The 16,918-nt window shown below is 46.6% G+C and overlaps 1 protein-coding gene across 1 annotated transcript; it reads right to left on the reverse strand.

Annotated features, from left to right (window-relative positions):
- Nucleotides 1-749: 749 nt before the first annotated feature.
- On the reverse strand, nucleotides 750-1,568 carry LOC136460003 (transcription factor MYB77-like). The gene has a single exon (XM_066459855.1). It carries the CDS (start codon nucleotides 1,566-1,568, stop codon nucleotides 750-752), a length of 819 nt encoding a protein of 272 aa, XP_066315952.1.
- Between the last annotated feature and the right edge of the window lie 15,350 nt (nucleotides 1,569-16,918).

Genomic DNA, 16,918 nt, shown 5'->3' on the forward strand with positions numbered 1-16,918 from the left:
ACAAACATATTAGATCTCATCTATCGCTATGACCAGTGGGCCATGAGGCAGAATCATGCGTTCCGTAGAAATCAGCAATAAATTCGACGACCCTAACTTATTACTAATATCAGTAGGGGCATAAGGCAGAATCATGCAGGCCATAATACAATAATAAGATCATGGGGCTAACTCATCTTTCAACCTATCTTTACTTCAACGGTCTCGTGACGTGAACTGCATATGTGAATACACTCAATATCGGCTAAAACAGCCGATTCAGGCATAACTCGTAATTAAGGTCATGCCTTATCAGGAACAGATCTACCAAATAACGATCCTCACTCCACGGTGCTAACAGTGGGGTGTGAGGCAGAATCACAAAGGTCATGATAACGGGCCATGGAACAATTTTTGTTAGCCAATAGATTTATTCAAGACTAGACATGCCTTAACCACATACTATGCACGATCAAGATTGACATAAAACAGCCGATAAAACATAATTCATCGTTTAAGGTACATATTAGATCAGTTTAGATTAATAAACGATGTGTTAAACAGGATATAAGGCCGATCTAGATCAATTCCAATCGAACGAAGTGATATTGCTGTAATTGAATGAATAATAAAAGCAATAAACGAAACAAGTATGGAAGGGAAGGGAGTACACAAGGAATGAAGGAAAAACAAAATACACTTGGCAGAGGAGAAAGGAGGGGAAATGCAAGCAGCAACAAGCAGCAGTAACATGCACAACGGATCACAGATTAACGGTGGTGTCCCTTGGCTTTTGCTGCTGCTGCGGCCATGAGCGAGTAGGCGAGCTGTCCCGTCTGGCGTTGCACCTCCTCCCTGACCATCTGGCGCACCACTTCCAACAGCTGCGCGTTTCCTTCTCCTTCCTGCGGTAGCGTCACCGGCGATGCTTGGCCGTGGCCCTGCTGGCTGTTGCGGCTTTCCTCGTCAGCCGCGGCTCCTGGTTCTGCTGCTGGCAGCGGCAGGCCAAGGCTCAGGGACAGAGACGGCTCGGCCTCGGCGGTAGCGGTCCCTGCAGGCAGAACGCTGCTGTTGCCGCCCCCTAAACCACCAGCAACCACCGCCACTGGCTGCTGCGGACTATGATGATGTTCAGGTTCAGCAGCAGCAGGAGCGACGTCGTCGCTGTCCTGCACCTGCTGAGAGCCGATCGCGACGCACGGGCCAGCAGCAGCTCGGGAGGCCGCCGCTCGGCGCCTGCACCTCCGGAGGTTGGAGTTCCAGTGGTTCTTGATGGAGTTGTCGGTGCGGCCGGGGAGGAGGCGCGCGATGGTGGCCCACTTGTTGCCGTAGCGGGTGTGGGCGGCGAGGATGAGCGCGTCCTCGTGCGGCGTGAAAGGGCGGTGGTGCACGTCGGGGCTGAGCTGGTTGCACCAGCGGAGGCGGCAGGACTTGCCGGAGCGGCCGGGGATGGCGGCGCTGATGAGGCTCCAGCGGTGGGCCCCGTGCTGCTCCACCAGCCTGGTCAGCAGGGCGTCCTCCTCGGGGCTCCACGACCCCTTCTTCACCTCTGCAGCAACACTACTGCTAGCAGGAGCAGGGTTCGTCATCTTCATCGATCGTCTCGGTACTACGTCCCTGCCGCCGGCGGCCTGCCGATCGATCGATCGATCGAGGAAGGAACTGCACCTGTGGCACTGCACGGCCGTCGCCCGTCGTATGTATATATGCAACGTTACGTGCGCTTTTCAATCGGAGAACGAATATAGTACATGTGTGCCATGCCATGTCATGCGTGTGCGCACACGGTCCGTTGCACGCTTCCATGTCTGCATGCACTTTTCAATGAACCAGCCAGCTGCATGTTGGCACCCTTTCACTTTGTTTGTTGCATGGAATGGATCCATCCCTAGCTTTCCATGTCTGAGCTTGCACTGTGATGAACTGATATACATGATCTACTAGACTAGTATCATGCAAGTCAAGACGTGTACGTGAGGGCATTTTGTACGTACCCGCTACAGCTGGGGGCTCGCATACGTGGACGGGTAGGCACGCAAAACATGCTGTGCTAGCTGTGCCTGTGCTAGCCATCTGTCCGGGCCAGGCCATGCAGACGCCAAGCAGCCAGCCTGCCTTAATTTCTTCGATCCGTCGTCGGGATGTAGATGAACTCATCCATCACAAGAAAACAGCTGCAGGGAGGGGATTGATTGGAGATGATGCGCATGTCAAGCGGAAAAGTCCGTCGTTTTAATTTGTTTTATTTATTTATTATACGTTTCCGTTGTTTATTCCACACGCGGCGACAACAAAGCATACGATTGCATCTGCAAAGAGATACTCAGATAACAACCTTTTCGGAGAAAAATGCAAACACTAGCACAAAACAATTTTAGGAGACAACAATTTTATTGACAGAAGGCACGGTCAGAAAATCTTACTGTCTCCAGAAATACCTCATGGTTTTTAGAGACGGATGCCCCATTTACAGAGACATGGAGATTAACAAATACATGCCTTTTAGAGACAGTCCTAGAAATATCCACTTCTATGATAAAAATCTTAATGACGATTCTGAAATCGTCATACAAGATCGCTTTTTATGACGACTTTTTCCGTTTCGTCATGGATCAGTGGTGACGATCCTTCAACCCTCCCTATCTATGACGAAAACCAGCATCGTCACAAAAAATGTCATAGAAGAGAAAAGGTTTTCGTCACAGATCACTCTTGCGACTCATCTGTGATGAATAGGGCTTCGTCATTGAACTAATTACACATCTACGACGAACAATATTCGATCTGTAACGAACGGCTTCATCATAGGTCTCCACACGGTACTTTCTTCATCCGAGTGTACCTGTGGGACATGCAATTACTCATCCGTGATGCTTGCGATTCGTCATAAATGTCTCCTGCTCAATCATATCTCCATGCGACGTGTACCTGTGGGACCCTTCTCCATCCGACGTGTACCTATGGGACTTGCACTTACTCATCCGTGACGCTTACAATTCATCATAAAAGTCTCCACTCAGTCCTTTCTCCGTCCGACGTGTACCTGCGGGACCCGGTGGCTTACGTGTTACGTGTACCTATGGGACCGTTCTCCATCTCCATCTGACCTGTGGGACCCGACGGCTTGCGTGTCACATGTACCTGTGGGACCTGATGGCTCACGTGTCACATGTACCTATGGGACGTTTCTCTATCTCCATCTGACCTGTGGGACTCGACGGCTTGTGTGTCACATGTACCTTTTGTGCCGCCGGGGTCTAATAAATTCAAAAAAAACCCTCAATGCCTGGGAGTTGAACCTAGGACCTGGAGGGAGGAATGCACTGGTCTTTACCATTGCGTTAGATGCCTGGTTGTATTGACATGTCTTTAGAGTCGTTATAGTATTATATCCTCTGTGTGGATGCCCTACATGTTGACCTATATTGGATATTTCTTCTTTAAGTGAAAACAAATCTATGCCCGTTAGACTAGCGGCAGCGGCAGCGGAGGATCCCCGGTGTGCTATGGTGGCTCAGGCAGTCCTTTTGAAGGCTAGGCGGACGGGGCTTGTGAAAGCTCTAGTTTGGTTTTGGTTAATTGATGAAACCCTAAGTGCTAACCTAGTTTATCAAAGTGATTATGAGATAGGTAGCACTACTCCTAAGTGATGAAGCAATGACAAAGATCATGACAATGGTGATGGTATGGTGATGATCAAATGCTTGAACTTGGAAAAGAAGAAAGAGATAAACAAAAGGCTCAAGGCAAAGGTATAAAGTGTAGGAGCCATTTTGTTTTAGTGATCAAGACACTTAGTGAGTGTGATCACATTTAGGATAGATAGCCGTACTATTAAGATGAGTGAAACTCGTATCGAAATGCGGTTATCAAAGTGCCACTAGATGCTCTAACTCATTGCATATGCATTTAGAATCTAGCGGATCACAACACCCTTGAAAATGTTTGTGAAAATATGCTAACACATGTGCACAAGGTGATACACTTGGTGGTTAGCACATTTGAGCAAGGGTGAAGAAGACATAGGAGATGCCAGCGTCGATCAAGTGACCGGACGCTGAATCTGAATGCACCGAACGCTGACTGCCTATGTCCGGTCGCGCTGACCTACGGTACAGTAGCTAGGGTATACCACCGGACGCTGGGCTATGTCCGGTCGAGGTGGACCGGACGCGCCCGGTCGAAGAAAAATGGATTTGGACCCTTACTGTACTCGACCAGACGCTGAGGCTCCAGCGTCCGGTCAGTTTAGCCGGAGCGTCCGGTCAGCACGTAGCCGTTGTGATCTGACGGTTCTATTTTAACTCAGAGTGACACGTGGCATCAATCAGTGGACCGAACGCTGAGTCCAGGGTCCGGTCAGTCTGACCGGAGCATCCGGTCAGAGCGTGTTTTGCCCAGTGAAGGGGTATAACGGCTCTATTTGATGGAGGCTCTATTTATAGCCCCATGGTCGGCTCAAGGGATAACTCTTGCACATTTTCATTGACATAGCAACGTTGTGAGCTTAGCCAAAGCCCTCCCACTCATCTCCATCATTGATCCATCATCATTGTGAGATTGGGAGAGAATCCAAGTGCATTGCTTGAGTGATTGCATCTAGAGGCACTTGGTATTCGTGTTGCACTGCGGATTTCACTTGTTTCTCTTGGTGGTTGCCACCACCTAGACGGTTGGAGCAGCGGTGAAGGATCGGCATGAGTTGGTGATTGTTCGTGACTGCCTTCGGTGATTGTGAGGGGAGTTGTACCTTCCCCGGCGGAGTGCCGAAAGATAACTCTAGTAAATTGCTTGTGTCATTGAGTTACCTCACTTGTGGGTCGGTTCTTGCGGTGTCCTATCATGTGGACAAGGTTTGTGAAACACCTCTTAGCCACCGAACCACCAAGTGTTGGTCGACACAACGGGGACGTAGCGTGTTGGCAAGCACGTGAACCTCGGGAGAAAATCGATTGTCTCTTATCTTTGGCATTCTCCCGGTGATTGGCTATATATTCATCTTGTGATTGGTTCATCCCCTACACGGTGGTATAATCACCCTACTCACTTATTTATATTCTTGCAAACTAGTTGATACAAGCTCTTTAGTGTAATTAGAATTGAGAGCTTGCTTTATTATTTACATTCATCTAGTTGAGCTCTTTAGAGTAGCAAGGTTGAGAGCTCTTAGTGAGTAGTTACATAGCAAGTTTGGGTGCCTAAGTAATCATTGCAACTAGAATTGTTGGATAGGTGGCTTGCAACCCTTGTAGAGCTAGAGCAAGTTTGCATTACGCCTTTTGTTATACTAATCAAATTGCTCTAGTTGATTTGTAGATTTTTAAATAGGTTATTCACCCCCCCCCTCTAGCCATACTAGGACCTTTCAAGTGGTATCGGAGCCGTGGTCACCGTTTAATTAAAGGCTTAACAACCTCAGTGTCAAATTATGGCTCAAGTTGTATTCAACCATATGGGGGGCAAACCACCGTTCTTTGATGGCACATGCTATGGTTATTGGAAGAGAAAGATAAGGATGTATCTCGGTTCAATCAATGATCAAGTATGGGAAGTGACCGAAAATGACTATGCTATCATTGATCCCGATGATCCAACCAATCAAGATAAGATCAACAAGCAATGCAATACAATGGCTCTCAACACCATATACAATGCCATTAATTCCAAGGTGTTTGAGCAAATCAAGGATTGTGATAGAGCAAATGAGGTGTGGAAGAGATTGGAGTAAACATATGAGGGCACACCGGCGGTGAAGAGTGCCAAGTTGTATATCCTCAAGGATAAATTGACAAGCTTCAAAATGAAGGAAGATGAGAGCATTCTAGAGATGTTCCATCGATTGCAAGTCATTGTCAACGACTTGAAGGTATTGGGAGAGAAGATCAAGGATGATGATGTCTCCCATCGATTCTTGATGTGCTTACCTCCAAGATTTGAGATGTTAAGATTGCTCATCATAAGAGGAGGATTGAAGGACATTACCCCCAACCAAGTACTAGGTGATGTCATGACACAAGAGACATACTGTGTGGAAAGGGAGGGGGAGGACAAGGAGGACAAGAAGGAAGTGAAAGCATCTAGGCCCCTAGTTGGATTTCGGTGATTAATGTCAATACAAGATTACTATGACTAACGTGTGTTTTGCAGAGGCAATTGAGTTAGGTCATAGTAATGGTGATCAATTGGGCAATCGAGATGGTCATGCCCCTACGATGGAAATCGTTTTGGTTTTCAAAGGATGGATGACAAGGTTAAGGATAACTAGTTCTAAGTGTCGATTGGAGTTGGAGAGACACTTAGAGTAGTTTAGGACTTTGTTTTTCCTTTGGCCGTACTATTAAGGGGGGTATGAACGGGTAGCTTGACCTAGTTGAGTCTAGTGAGTTAGGTGTGGTGCACACTTGCTAAAACTAGCTCTTGGTAGCTTCTATGAATGCCTAAGATCCTTTGGAGCAAACTTCATTCACATATGATCGAGAGTTGGAAGTGAATGGAGGGTCAAAGGCTGACCGGACGCTGGCCCCGGTGCGACCGAACGCTAGCCGCAGGGTCCGGTCAGTTCATTTGATCAAGCAGACAGTGTTCAGTGTGACCGGACGCTGGATCGGTTAAGTGATCGGACGCTGAAAGGCAGCGTCCGGTCAACTCCAGTAAGGTTCCAAAGAAGGGAATCTGTGACTGGACGCGTCCGGTCAGTAATGACCGGACCCTGAGGGTTCAGCATCTAGTCGAGTCCAGTAAGCATCCAGTGAGGATTTCATGCGACCGAACGCGTCCGGTCAGTGGTGACCGGACCCTGCCAACGTCCGGTCAACACAATTTCACTGGATCGCGGGTTGAACTAACCGAAGCGTCCGGTCACCCCACAGAAGCTCATAACGGTTTGTTTTTCAGGCTATCTTATAAATAGAAGCTCCACTCGTGTGTGGAGCTACTTTTGCTCATTCCAACAGCTGAGAAACACGTTTGTGAGTGCCAAGAAGAGTAAGGTCCTAGTGAGGTGATTGAGATTTGAGAATCCAAGAGAGTAGCCTCATTAGTGAATCAAGAGTAGTCAAGTGTGCATCCATCATCTCATTAGGCTTTGCGAGGTCAAGTGAGAGTTCGTGCTTGTTACTCTTGGTGATCGCCATCACCTGGATGGCTTGGTGGTGATTGGGAGTTTGGTGATCACTCAGCGGAGCTTGTGGGTGACCCAACTCAAGTTGTGAGCGGCTTTGGGTGATTCACCGCGACGGAGTGTCGAAGAATCAACCCGTAAAGAGCACTTGATCCTTGCGCGGATCAAGGGGGAGCTACACCCTTGCGCGGGTGCTCCAACAAGGACTAGTGGGGAGTGGCGACTCTCCGATACCTTGGCAAAACATCACCGCGTTCCTCTCTCTCTTTACTTTGAGCATTTACTTTGAGTATTTACTTTGAGCAATTCAATACTTGTCTTTATATTCTTAGAATTGCTTTGCTAAAGTAAGTTTGGAACATATGTTGTAAGTTCTTTGTGCATTAGTTTGATAGAAACACCTTTTTAGGCACAAGGGGTTAATTGGGCTATCCATAGAATTTGATTATTGCAAGAAAATTTAGAATTAGCCCAATTCACCCCCCCCTCTTGGGCATCTTGATCCTTTCAATTGGTATCAGAGCCTTGTGCTCACGTTTTTAAGCCTAACCGCTTAGAGCAAGATGTCTCACGGGGATGGACCTCCTCCTATCTTTGAGGGAGATGACTTTCCATATTGGAAAATTCGCATGGAAGCATACTTAGAAGCTCTAGACGTTGGTATTCTTAGAGCCACCTCGCAAGGCTTCCCAAAACCTCAAAGCGCTACTAACCTACAAGGCGATGAGGTAAACTATGAAAAATGGAATGTAAAGGCTCGCAACACCATCTTTAGAGGCCTTTGCAAAGATGTGTTCAATCATGTAAGGAACCACAAAGACGCCCATGCACTATGGTCGGACGTTTGTGCACTCCATGAGGGAACCAAGAGTGAGCGTGAGGAACGCTATCATCTTGTGATTAAAAAGCTAAATTCTTTTGAGATGCTTCCCAAAGAAAGTTCTAATGAAATGTATTCTCATTTAAATGTTCTTGTAGAGGAAGTCAATGGGCTTGGACTTACTCAAATGTCACCATCCGATATTGTGAGAAAGATCTTGAGTGTCCTCCCCATTGACAAATATGGGCACATTGTGACCGTGCTACATCAAGGTGATCTTTCTGCCGCTACACCGACACAAATCTTGGGAAAGATCAATGCTCATGAGATGTACATACACATCACACCACAAGATGGCTCATCCTCTACAAAGAAGAAAGAGAAGGACTCAGCATTCAAAGCTAGCCAAGATAAGGTCAAGGCAAGACTTGAGTATGAGAGCTCAAGTGATGAAGATGATGAAGAAAGTCTTGCTCTCATGGTGAAGAAGACCGCCAAGATGCTAAAAAAGCTAAACAAGAGTGGCATCAAGTTTGACGGCAAGAAGAAGAAGTTCTTCACTAGCTCAAGAAGAAAGCCAATCTCTGAGATGGATTGCTACAATTGTGGCGAACTTGGCCATCTAGCTCATCAATGCACAAAGCCCAAGAAAGACAAGTTCAAGAACAAGGGCAAGAAAGATGATTCAAGCAATGAAGATGAAGATGACAAGAAAAAGAACAAGCCATACAAGAAGAGAGATGGTAAAAAGAGGGACTTCTACAAGAAGAAGAAGAGTGGCAAGGCCTACATTGTCGATGATTGGCTCACAGACATTGATTCATCAAGCGGATCATCCGATGATGATACTGACAATGAGAAGGTGGCCGCCATTGCTATTGATCTTGCATCCTCACCGCCACCATCGCCGTCATCCTCTACACACCTATGCCTTATGGCCAAGGGTGAACGCAAGGTAACTAAGAGTGATGATAGTAGTGATGATGAGCAAGCTAGTGATGATGATAGCGATAGCGATGATGATTCACCTACATATGATGATCTTGTCAAAATACTAAGAAAATACACTAAGATCATTAGAAAGAGTAGAGCTACAAATGAAAAACTTGATGCTAAAAATGATTCACTCTTAGCTAAGTGTGATACATTGGAAAAGGCTAATGATGAGCTCAAAGAAACAAATGATTCTATATCATCCAAACTCAAGGAGCTCAAATCTTCTAAGAAAGAGCTTAAAGATAAACATGATAAACTTGAGTGGGTGCACAATGAGCTTATCACTAGTCACAACAAGCTAAAAGATGAATATACAACTCTAAAGATCAATTATGATACTCTTGTTATTGCACAAGAATTCTTACCAAATGAGCCACATGATGCTACTAACCATATTGTTAAGATTGATATAGCTATCTCATGTGATGATTTAATTGATGAGAGCATTGAGCATGGATCTAGTAGCAAAGGCAAGCAAGTGGTTGAGTGCAATGACTATGATGAGTATGTCAAGCTCAAGAGTGATAATGAGAAGCTCATGAAAGATCTTGAAGAGATGAAGAGCAAAAACATCATTATGCTAGAAACTCTTGATCATGACAAAGAGTTGATCCTTGAGAATGAGAAGCTCAAAGAAGAGAACAAGAAGCTCAAGGAAGAGAAGAACAATGAGGTTCTCAAGGAAGAGAACAAGAAGCTCAAGATGGAGAAAGAACATCTCAAGATTGGGTTGAGCAAGTTTGCTAGAGGTAAGCATCTCCAAAGTGAGCTACTCATGAACACCGTCATGAAGATAGATAGGAGTGGCATTGGATATGTGTCAAGTATAGAGAAGAAGAAGGCTCAAGTTCAACAACAATAATCAAAGCCAAAGCCAAAGCCAAAGAGATGCTTTGAGTGTGGACAAGAAGGCCATTTTGCTCATGAGTGTCAAACTCCACCGCCACAACCCTTGCCCAAGCATGCTAGACCCTTTGCTTTCAATGCTCACTACATGCTTAGAAAAGATTCTAGTGGAAAGATGAAAGTCATGTTCTTAGGCCCCCCTAACAAGAGTAGGCCTAAGAAGATTTGGGTGGCTAAGTCACTTGTTGAGAAGGTGAAGGGCCCTCAACAAGTTTGGATCCCTAAAGCTTGAATCTCTTGTGTGTAGGTGAACTACAAGACCGGTGGAAGTCATTGGGTTATTGATAGTGGTTGCACTCAACATATGACCGGTGATCCTCGTATGTTCACCTTACTAGATGAAGAGGTAGATGGACAAGAGAAAATAACATTTGGAGATAATTCAAAGGGCAAGGTTAAAGGATTGGGCAAAGTGGCAATATCAAATGATCATTCCATATCAAATGTGCTCTATGTTGCTTCATTGAGCTTCAACTTGCTATCCATTGGGCAATTGTATGATCTTGGCTTTCAATGCTTGTTCACCGAGAAGGAGGTTGTTGTATCCAAGGTAGATGACAATCAAGTGATATTCAATGGATTTAGATACAACAACTTATATCTAGTTGACTTCACCTCCAAAGATGCAAATTTGAAGACTTGCCTATTCACCAAAACAACACTTGGGTGGCTATGGCATAGAAGACTTGCTCATGTTGGGATGAGCTCACTCAAGAAGCTTATGAAGAATGATTTGGTGAGAGGGTTGAAGGATGTGAAGTTTGAAAAGGACAAGCTTTGTAGTGCATGTCAAGCCAGCAAGCAAGTTGCAAACACTCATCCAACCAAAGCTTTCATGTCAACCACAAGAGTGCTAGAACTCCTACACATGGATTTATTTGGACCAACAACATACAAGAGTTTGGGAGGAAATCTCTATTGTCTTGTGATTGTGGATGACTATTCAAGGTATACATGGGTGTTCTTTCTTCATGACAAATCCAAAGTTGCATCTTGCTTCAAAAAGTTTGCCAAGAGAGCTCAAAATGAATTTGAAGTGAAGCGCAAGAAGATAAGAAGTGACAATGGCAAAGAGTTTGACAACACAAACATAGAAGCCTATTGTGATGAAGTTGGAATCAAACATGAAGTCTCCGCAACTTATACTCCTCAACAAAATGGTGTAGTTGAGAGGAAGAACTAGACTTTGATCACTCTTGCAAGGACAATGCTAGATGAGTATAACACCCTCGAAGCTCTATGGGCGGAAGCAATCAACACCGCATGTTATGCATCCAACCGCCTATTCCTTCAAAAGTTCCTTGGCAAGACACCTTATGAGTTGCTCAATGGGAAGAAGCCGGACGTCTCATTCTTTAGGGTGTTTGGTTGCAAATGCTACATCTACAAGAAGCGGCAACACCTAGGGAAGTTCCAAAGACGTTGTGATATAGGTTTTCTTGTTGGTTACTCATTGAAGTCCAAAGCATATAGAGTATTTAATCATGCCATCGGCTTGGTTGAAGAAACATATGATGTGGAGTTTGATGAATCTAACGGCTCCCAAGGAGCACATGAGAATCTTGATGATGTAGGTGATGAACCATTGAGGGAGGCTATGAAGAATATTCCAGTGGGAGACATCAAGCCAAAAGATGATGAAGATGATGTACAAGTCATTAACCAACCTTCTTCATAAAATGTACCACAAGATGGTGAAAAAGATGGGAGAGTAGAAAATGAAGATACTCATATCTCCCATGAGCAAATGGTGGTACAAGCACAAGATGTTGATGCTCCACAACCTCCTCCTCAAATGGTCAATAGAAGAAATACACCTCTCCTATAAGATCATCCACAAGATCTCATCATAGGGAGTCCATCAAAGGGTGTAATGACTCGATCTGAAAAACTTACTTCATTTATTGCTCATCACTCTTTTGTCTCTTGCTATGAGCCTACCAAGGTTGAAGAAGCTCTTAAAGATCCAGATTGGATCAATGACATGCATGAAGAGTTGGACAACTTCACTTGCAATGAAGTTTGGACTCTTGAAAAGCGACCAAAAGGAGCAAGAGTCATTGAAACAAAGTGGGTGTTTCGCAACAAGCAAGATGATCAAGGTGTTGTTGTGAGGAACAAGGCAAGACTAGTTGTAAAGGGGTTCTCTCAAGTTAAAGGTTTGGATTTTGGAGAGACCTTTGCACCGGTTGCAAGATTAGAAGCCATCTGTATCCTTCTTGCATATGCATCACATCATGAAATGAAACTATATCAAATGGATGTGAAAAGTGCATTTTTAAATGGCTTTATTAATGAACTAGTCTATGTTGATCAACCTCCCGGGTTTGAAGACCCTAGATATCCTAATCATGTTTATAGGTTGTCCAAGGCACTATATGGGCTTAAGCAAGCCCCAAGAGCTTGGTATGAGCGCCTTCGGGACTTCCTCATTGAGAAGGGCTTCACCATTGGGAAGGTCGACACCACACTATTCACCAAGAAGCTTGATGGGCATATCTTCATTTGTCAAGTATATGTTGATGATATCATCTTTGGATCATCAAATGAAGACTCATGCAAAGAATTTGGTGAATTGATGTCGAAGGAGTTCGAGATGTCAATGATTGGTGAGCTTATATTCTTTCTTGGTTTTCAAGTCAAGCAAATGAAAGAAGGCATTTTCATCTCTCAAGAGAAATACACAAAAGATCTTCTCAAGAGATTCAAGATGGATGAATGTAAGCCAATCAAGACACCAATGCCTACAAATGGACATCTTGACCTAGATGAGGGAGGTAACCCGGTTGATCAAACTCTCTACCGTTCTATGATTGGTAGCTTTTATATTTAACTGCATCTAGGCCCAACATCATGTTCAGTGTGTGTATGTGTGCTAGATTTCAAGCTAGTCCTAAGGAAACACATTTAATTGCCGTAAAAAGAATCCTTAGGTATCTTAAGCACACACCAAGCATTGGCCTTTGGTATCCCAAAGAAGCTTTATTTGAATTAATTGGCTATTTCGATTCGGATTACGCCGGATGCAAAGTTGATAGAAAGAGCACATCCGGAGGGTGCCATTTGTTTGGTAGATCACTTATGTCTTGGTCTTCCAAGAAACAAAATAGTGTGGCTTTGTCCACCGCCGAAGCAGAATACATTGCCGCGGGTGCTTGTTGTGCACAAATATTATACATGAAACAAACTTTGCTAGACTATGGTGTAGTTCTAGAAAAGGTACCTCTTTTGTGCGACAATGAAAGTGCGGTAAAACTTGCTAATAATCTGGTTCAACACTCTCGCACCAAGCACATAGATATCTGTCATCACTTTCTAAGAGATCATGTTGCTAAAAATGATATATCACTAGAAGGTGTAAGAACCGAAGATCAATTAGCGGATATCTTCACTAAACCACTAGATGAGGCTACATTTTGTAGATTGCGGAATGAGCTCAATGTACTTGACTTTAGCAACTTCACAAAAATTTGAGCTTGTGTTGTCTCTTGCATTCATTGTAATATGCAACATGTTTAATTTGTGGCAATGCATATAGGGCTTGTCTAACATGGTTAAGATAACCGTCGAAAAGCGTGTGAAGAAGCTTAACCTTGGATCAAACTTGACAAGCAACTAGATTTACTTACAAGTATTGCATATGCATGAATGTTGTTTTGTCGTTTCGTTCCATTTGCCCGCTTGTTGCCTATTTTCTTAAAAAGAATTATAGCCTAAAGCAAAATATTTTGAAAAATATGAGGGTTTGAGAGAGGTCACTCACATCAGTCCCAGTTGGTGTTTATTTAGATCTTATTCATGTTGGGACTTGATTGGGAACAGGCAGCGCAAAGGGACTTTGAAGATTTGCTGGAAAAAGTACACCGGACGCTGCACCGGACGCTGCTGTCCAGCGTCCGGTCAGTTCATAGGAGGTGAACTGCTGCAGAAGGAGTGACCGGACGCTGTGTCTGTGCGTCCGGTTAGGAAGAGATCCAGCGTCCAGTCGTTTGAAGGAGAATCAAGCTGTACTGACCGGACCCTGCCTGCGTCCGATCATGGACCACCGGACGCGTCCGGTCCCGATTCCAGAAGAATTGGACCTCTCTGGAATCAACTGGACGCTGGGTGGTAGCGTCCGGTCGCTACCACCGGAGCGTCCGGTCAGTGGATTTCACGTGGCTTCAGGTCTCTTTTCTCCGTTTCCTTATCTGTCGTGTTTGGGGGATCTATTTAACCACCGCTGTACCCATGTTGCCCCTCATCTCGCCTTGCCCTAGCCCGAGCCACCGCCAGGGTGCCGCCGCTGCTCTCCCGCGCCAACACCGTCGTCCAGCTCGCCATGCCGCCGCAGCCGAGCCCACAGCCGAGCTCCGTGCCCCAGCCACGCACGCCACCGTGCCTTCCCCTGCCTCGCTTGCCTCCGCGCCACCGCAGCCCGCTGCCGAGCCTTGCCACGCGCCTCTTGTGGATCAGTCACGCCGACATCAAGCCCGTGGATCCGACACCTCTAGTCTTCCTGCTGCTCAAGCAAGCGCCCTAGCTCTGTTTCCTCCTTGGTAAGGCCAGATCATTGGTCCAAATTAGATTTGCCTATGAATCTAGATCAACTGCATTGTATTGATTCCCAATCGCATTCAGGGCTTTCGACCTAACCCTAGCTGGTTCCGAGGTTCCCCCCCACGCGACGTCTTTTCTTTTCCCGGATCGGCCGATTTGTCAGGTAGCTTGCCCTACATTGCTTGCTTCCTAGGTTTTTCGCATCTATTAGATATATTGTATTTATTTGTATATCCATCTATTCTATCATGTAGCGTGTCGGTCCCATTGTGGTTCTTATGGCAGTTGGCAGTCAACTCGGAGCCAAGCTCACGAGTAAGGATCGAGGCCAAGCCTCAAGAGTGTCAGTTTGTCTGTTGATCTTCATCAGCGGCAGTTCACCCTCTTGTCAGATCAGATGGCTCGCACCAAGAACGTTGGTGGTGGTCCAGGTGATGATGATCGGAGGCCCCCGCCTCGCCAGCCTGTAGGATCAAAGGGCAAGTCAACAAAGCAGGTGACATCCAAGAAGCGCAAGTACCCCGACGCAGAGACAACGAGAGCAGCAGCTGTTGCAGAGGCCGTAGAGCATGCTGAGAGAGGTGGTGCCCGTAGTGGAGTTGTCATAGTAGATCAGCTGGCACTAGATGCGCAGGGTAGACTGAGGGAGATCGAGCGACTTCATGGTAGTCCACCTAGGACTGTCATGATGGCAGGACATCGTCTGGCCATTGAGGAGCCTCAGCGTCAGGGGGAGTCCCAGCAGGAGGCACAGCAGCAGCCCCCACCAGTAGAGCCTCAGCCAGCCCAGGAGACTCAGGAGGGTCAGCAGACCAAGGAGACCGAGCTGGCACCCTAGCTATGCCGCTCGGGTCATACCAGTGCTATAGTTCCACCGAGGCTAGCTACACAGCGCAGGGGTTCACGCCCTCCGCCTAGACCTTAGGGTCCACCTCCAGTGGTACACCTCGACTTGAGGGCCGCCACAGCCAGATAGGTTCGCCAGCTACGTTTTGTTGAGTTCGACATGTGGTTCCCTCCGAGGAGGGATGAGAGAGCAGCTGAGGGGTTCTACATGCCGCTCCAGGAGGATTTCTATAATGCCTATATCAACAGTGGGGCAGTGTTCAGATCTCAGAGGGTCTGCAGTTTGGAGTCTATTGTGGCAGCAGTTGGAGAGCACATCCGCCCCTACTTGTCATATTTGCTGGGGCTTGCAGATCTGATTGGCCGGACAGGAGTATATGTACCTTCTTGAGTCCGGTAGTTTTATGCTTCACTCTATGTTGATTCGCATCACAACTTCATTCACTTTGCATTCAACGGCAGAGATTACCGGGTGATGAGCTTCAGGGCCCGGGAGATACTGAGGCTACAGGATCAGCCTGTCAAGTTGCATGAGGTATGCTATGGACAGCAGGAGCCTCCTAGGCGTCCTCATGGAGGGTTGGTGCCCCTGACAGATCTGGTGCGACACTGCTTCAAGGAGCCGTTTGGTGAGGGGTCGAGCAGGAACCCTAGTGACTTGACTCCTACAGTGAGAGTGCTAGAGGCCATTATTAGGAGGATACTACTTCCTAGGTTAGGATACAGAGAGGCTCTAACTCGCCTATAGCTTTGGCTCCTGAATGCCCTAATGCAGCAGACCGTGTTCGATATTTGGGACCTCCTTCTATCAGAGATGGAGGATACTATTGCTGAGGGCTTCAAGGGTCATAGGTAGCTTCCATATGCACATTGGATCACATACTTGATGCTTAAGTGTGTGCAAGTTAGGACCCCAGAGATAGTTGCTGAGTACAGGGCTGCCACCATAGAGTTTCCAGCATACAACATGGCACAGAGGATCAGGCATAGCACTCCATAGGCACCTGCTCAGCCCAGCCATCATCTAGATGTTCTAGAGTCAGCAGCTCAGTAGGACGAGATCATTAGAGGCATAGCCACCATAGAGGAGGAGCAGCTCGAGGCCCAGCAGGGGATGACCGAGTCCAGTGATAGCTCAGATGATGACTATCAGCTGATACCTCAAATGCCTCCACGATGACATGATGTAGAGGCCGGCAGTTCCAGCTCAGCACCACCTGCACCGCAGATGGACCCCGCATTGATTGCCATTCTTGAGCGGATGCAGCGGGAGCAGGCACGACAGGCATAGGAGACAGCTGCCAACTTCACGCAGTTTCAGGCTCGTCAGGACGAGTTCCAGCAGCAGCAGTAGCTCCTTCAGCACCAGCAGTTACTTATGCAGCAGTAGCTCATGGGATTCATGCAGCATGTAGTGACAGCACTTGGGGCCCCACAGCCACAGTCTTTGCCCCAGCTTGCTCCACCTGCCACCACTTCGACGACTCTAGCAGTACAGCCCAGTGGGCTTCAGAGTCAGGGACAGCCTCTAGCTCCATTTGCTTCACCTACAGTTCAGGTGTCCTAGTGGTTGTCCTCACCAGTGGTGGCCCCGCAGTTCACACCTTTTCAGACGGGTTTCACTCCAGAGCAGTCTTCCTCGCTGTTTGTGCCTGACACATCAGTCTCCAGGAGTCTTGGAGCATCCTTCAGCGAGTTGACCGGCATGCCTA

Source organism: Miscanthus floridulus, chromosome 6 (assembly GCF_019320115.1).
Source record: "Miscanthus floridulus cultivar M001 chromosome 6, ASM1932011v1, whole genome shotgun sequence".
Classification (NCBI taxonomy): Eukaryota; Viridiplantae; Streptophyta; class Magnoliopsida; order Poales; family Poaceae; genus Miscanthus; species Miscanthus floridulus.

What these genes read in the sequence shown, in the direction of transcription:
- LOC136460003 (XM_066459855.1), bottom strand. Translation starts at nt 1,568, where the DNA reads ATGACGAACCCTGCTCCTGCTAGCAGTAGTGTTGCTGCAGAGGTGAAG.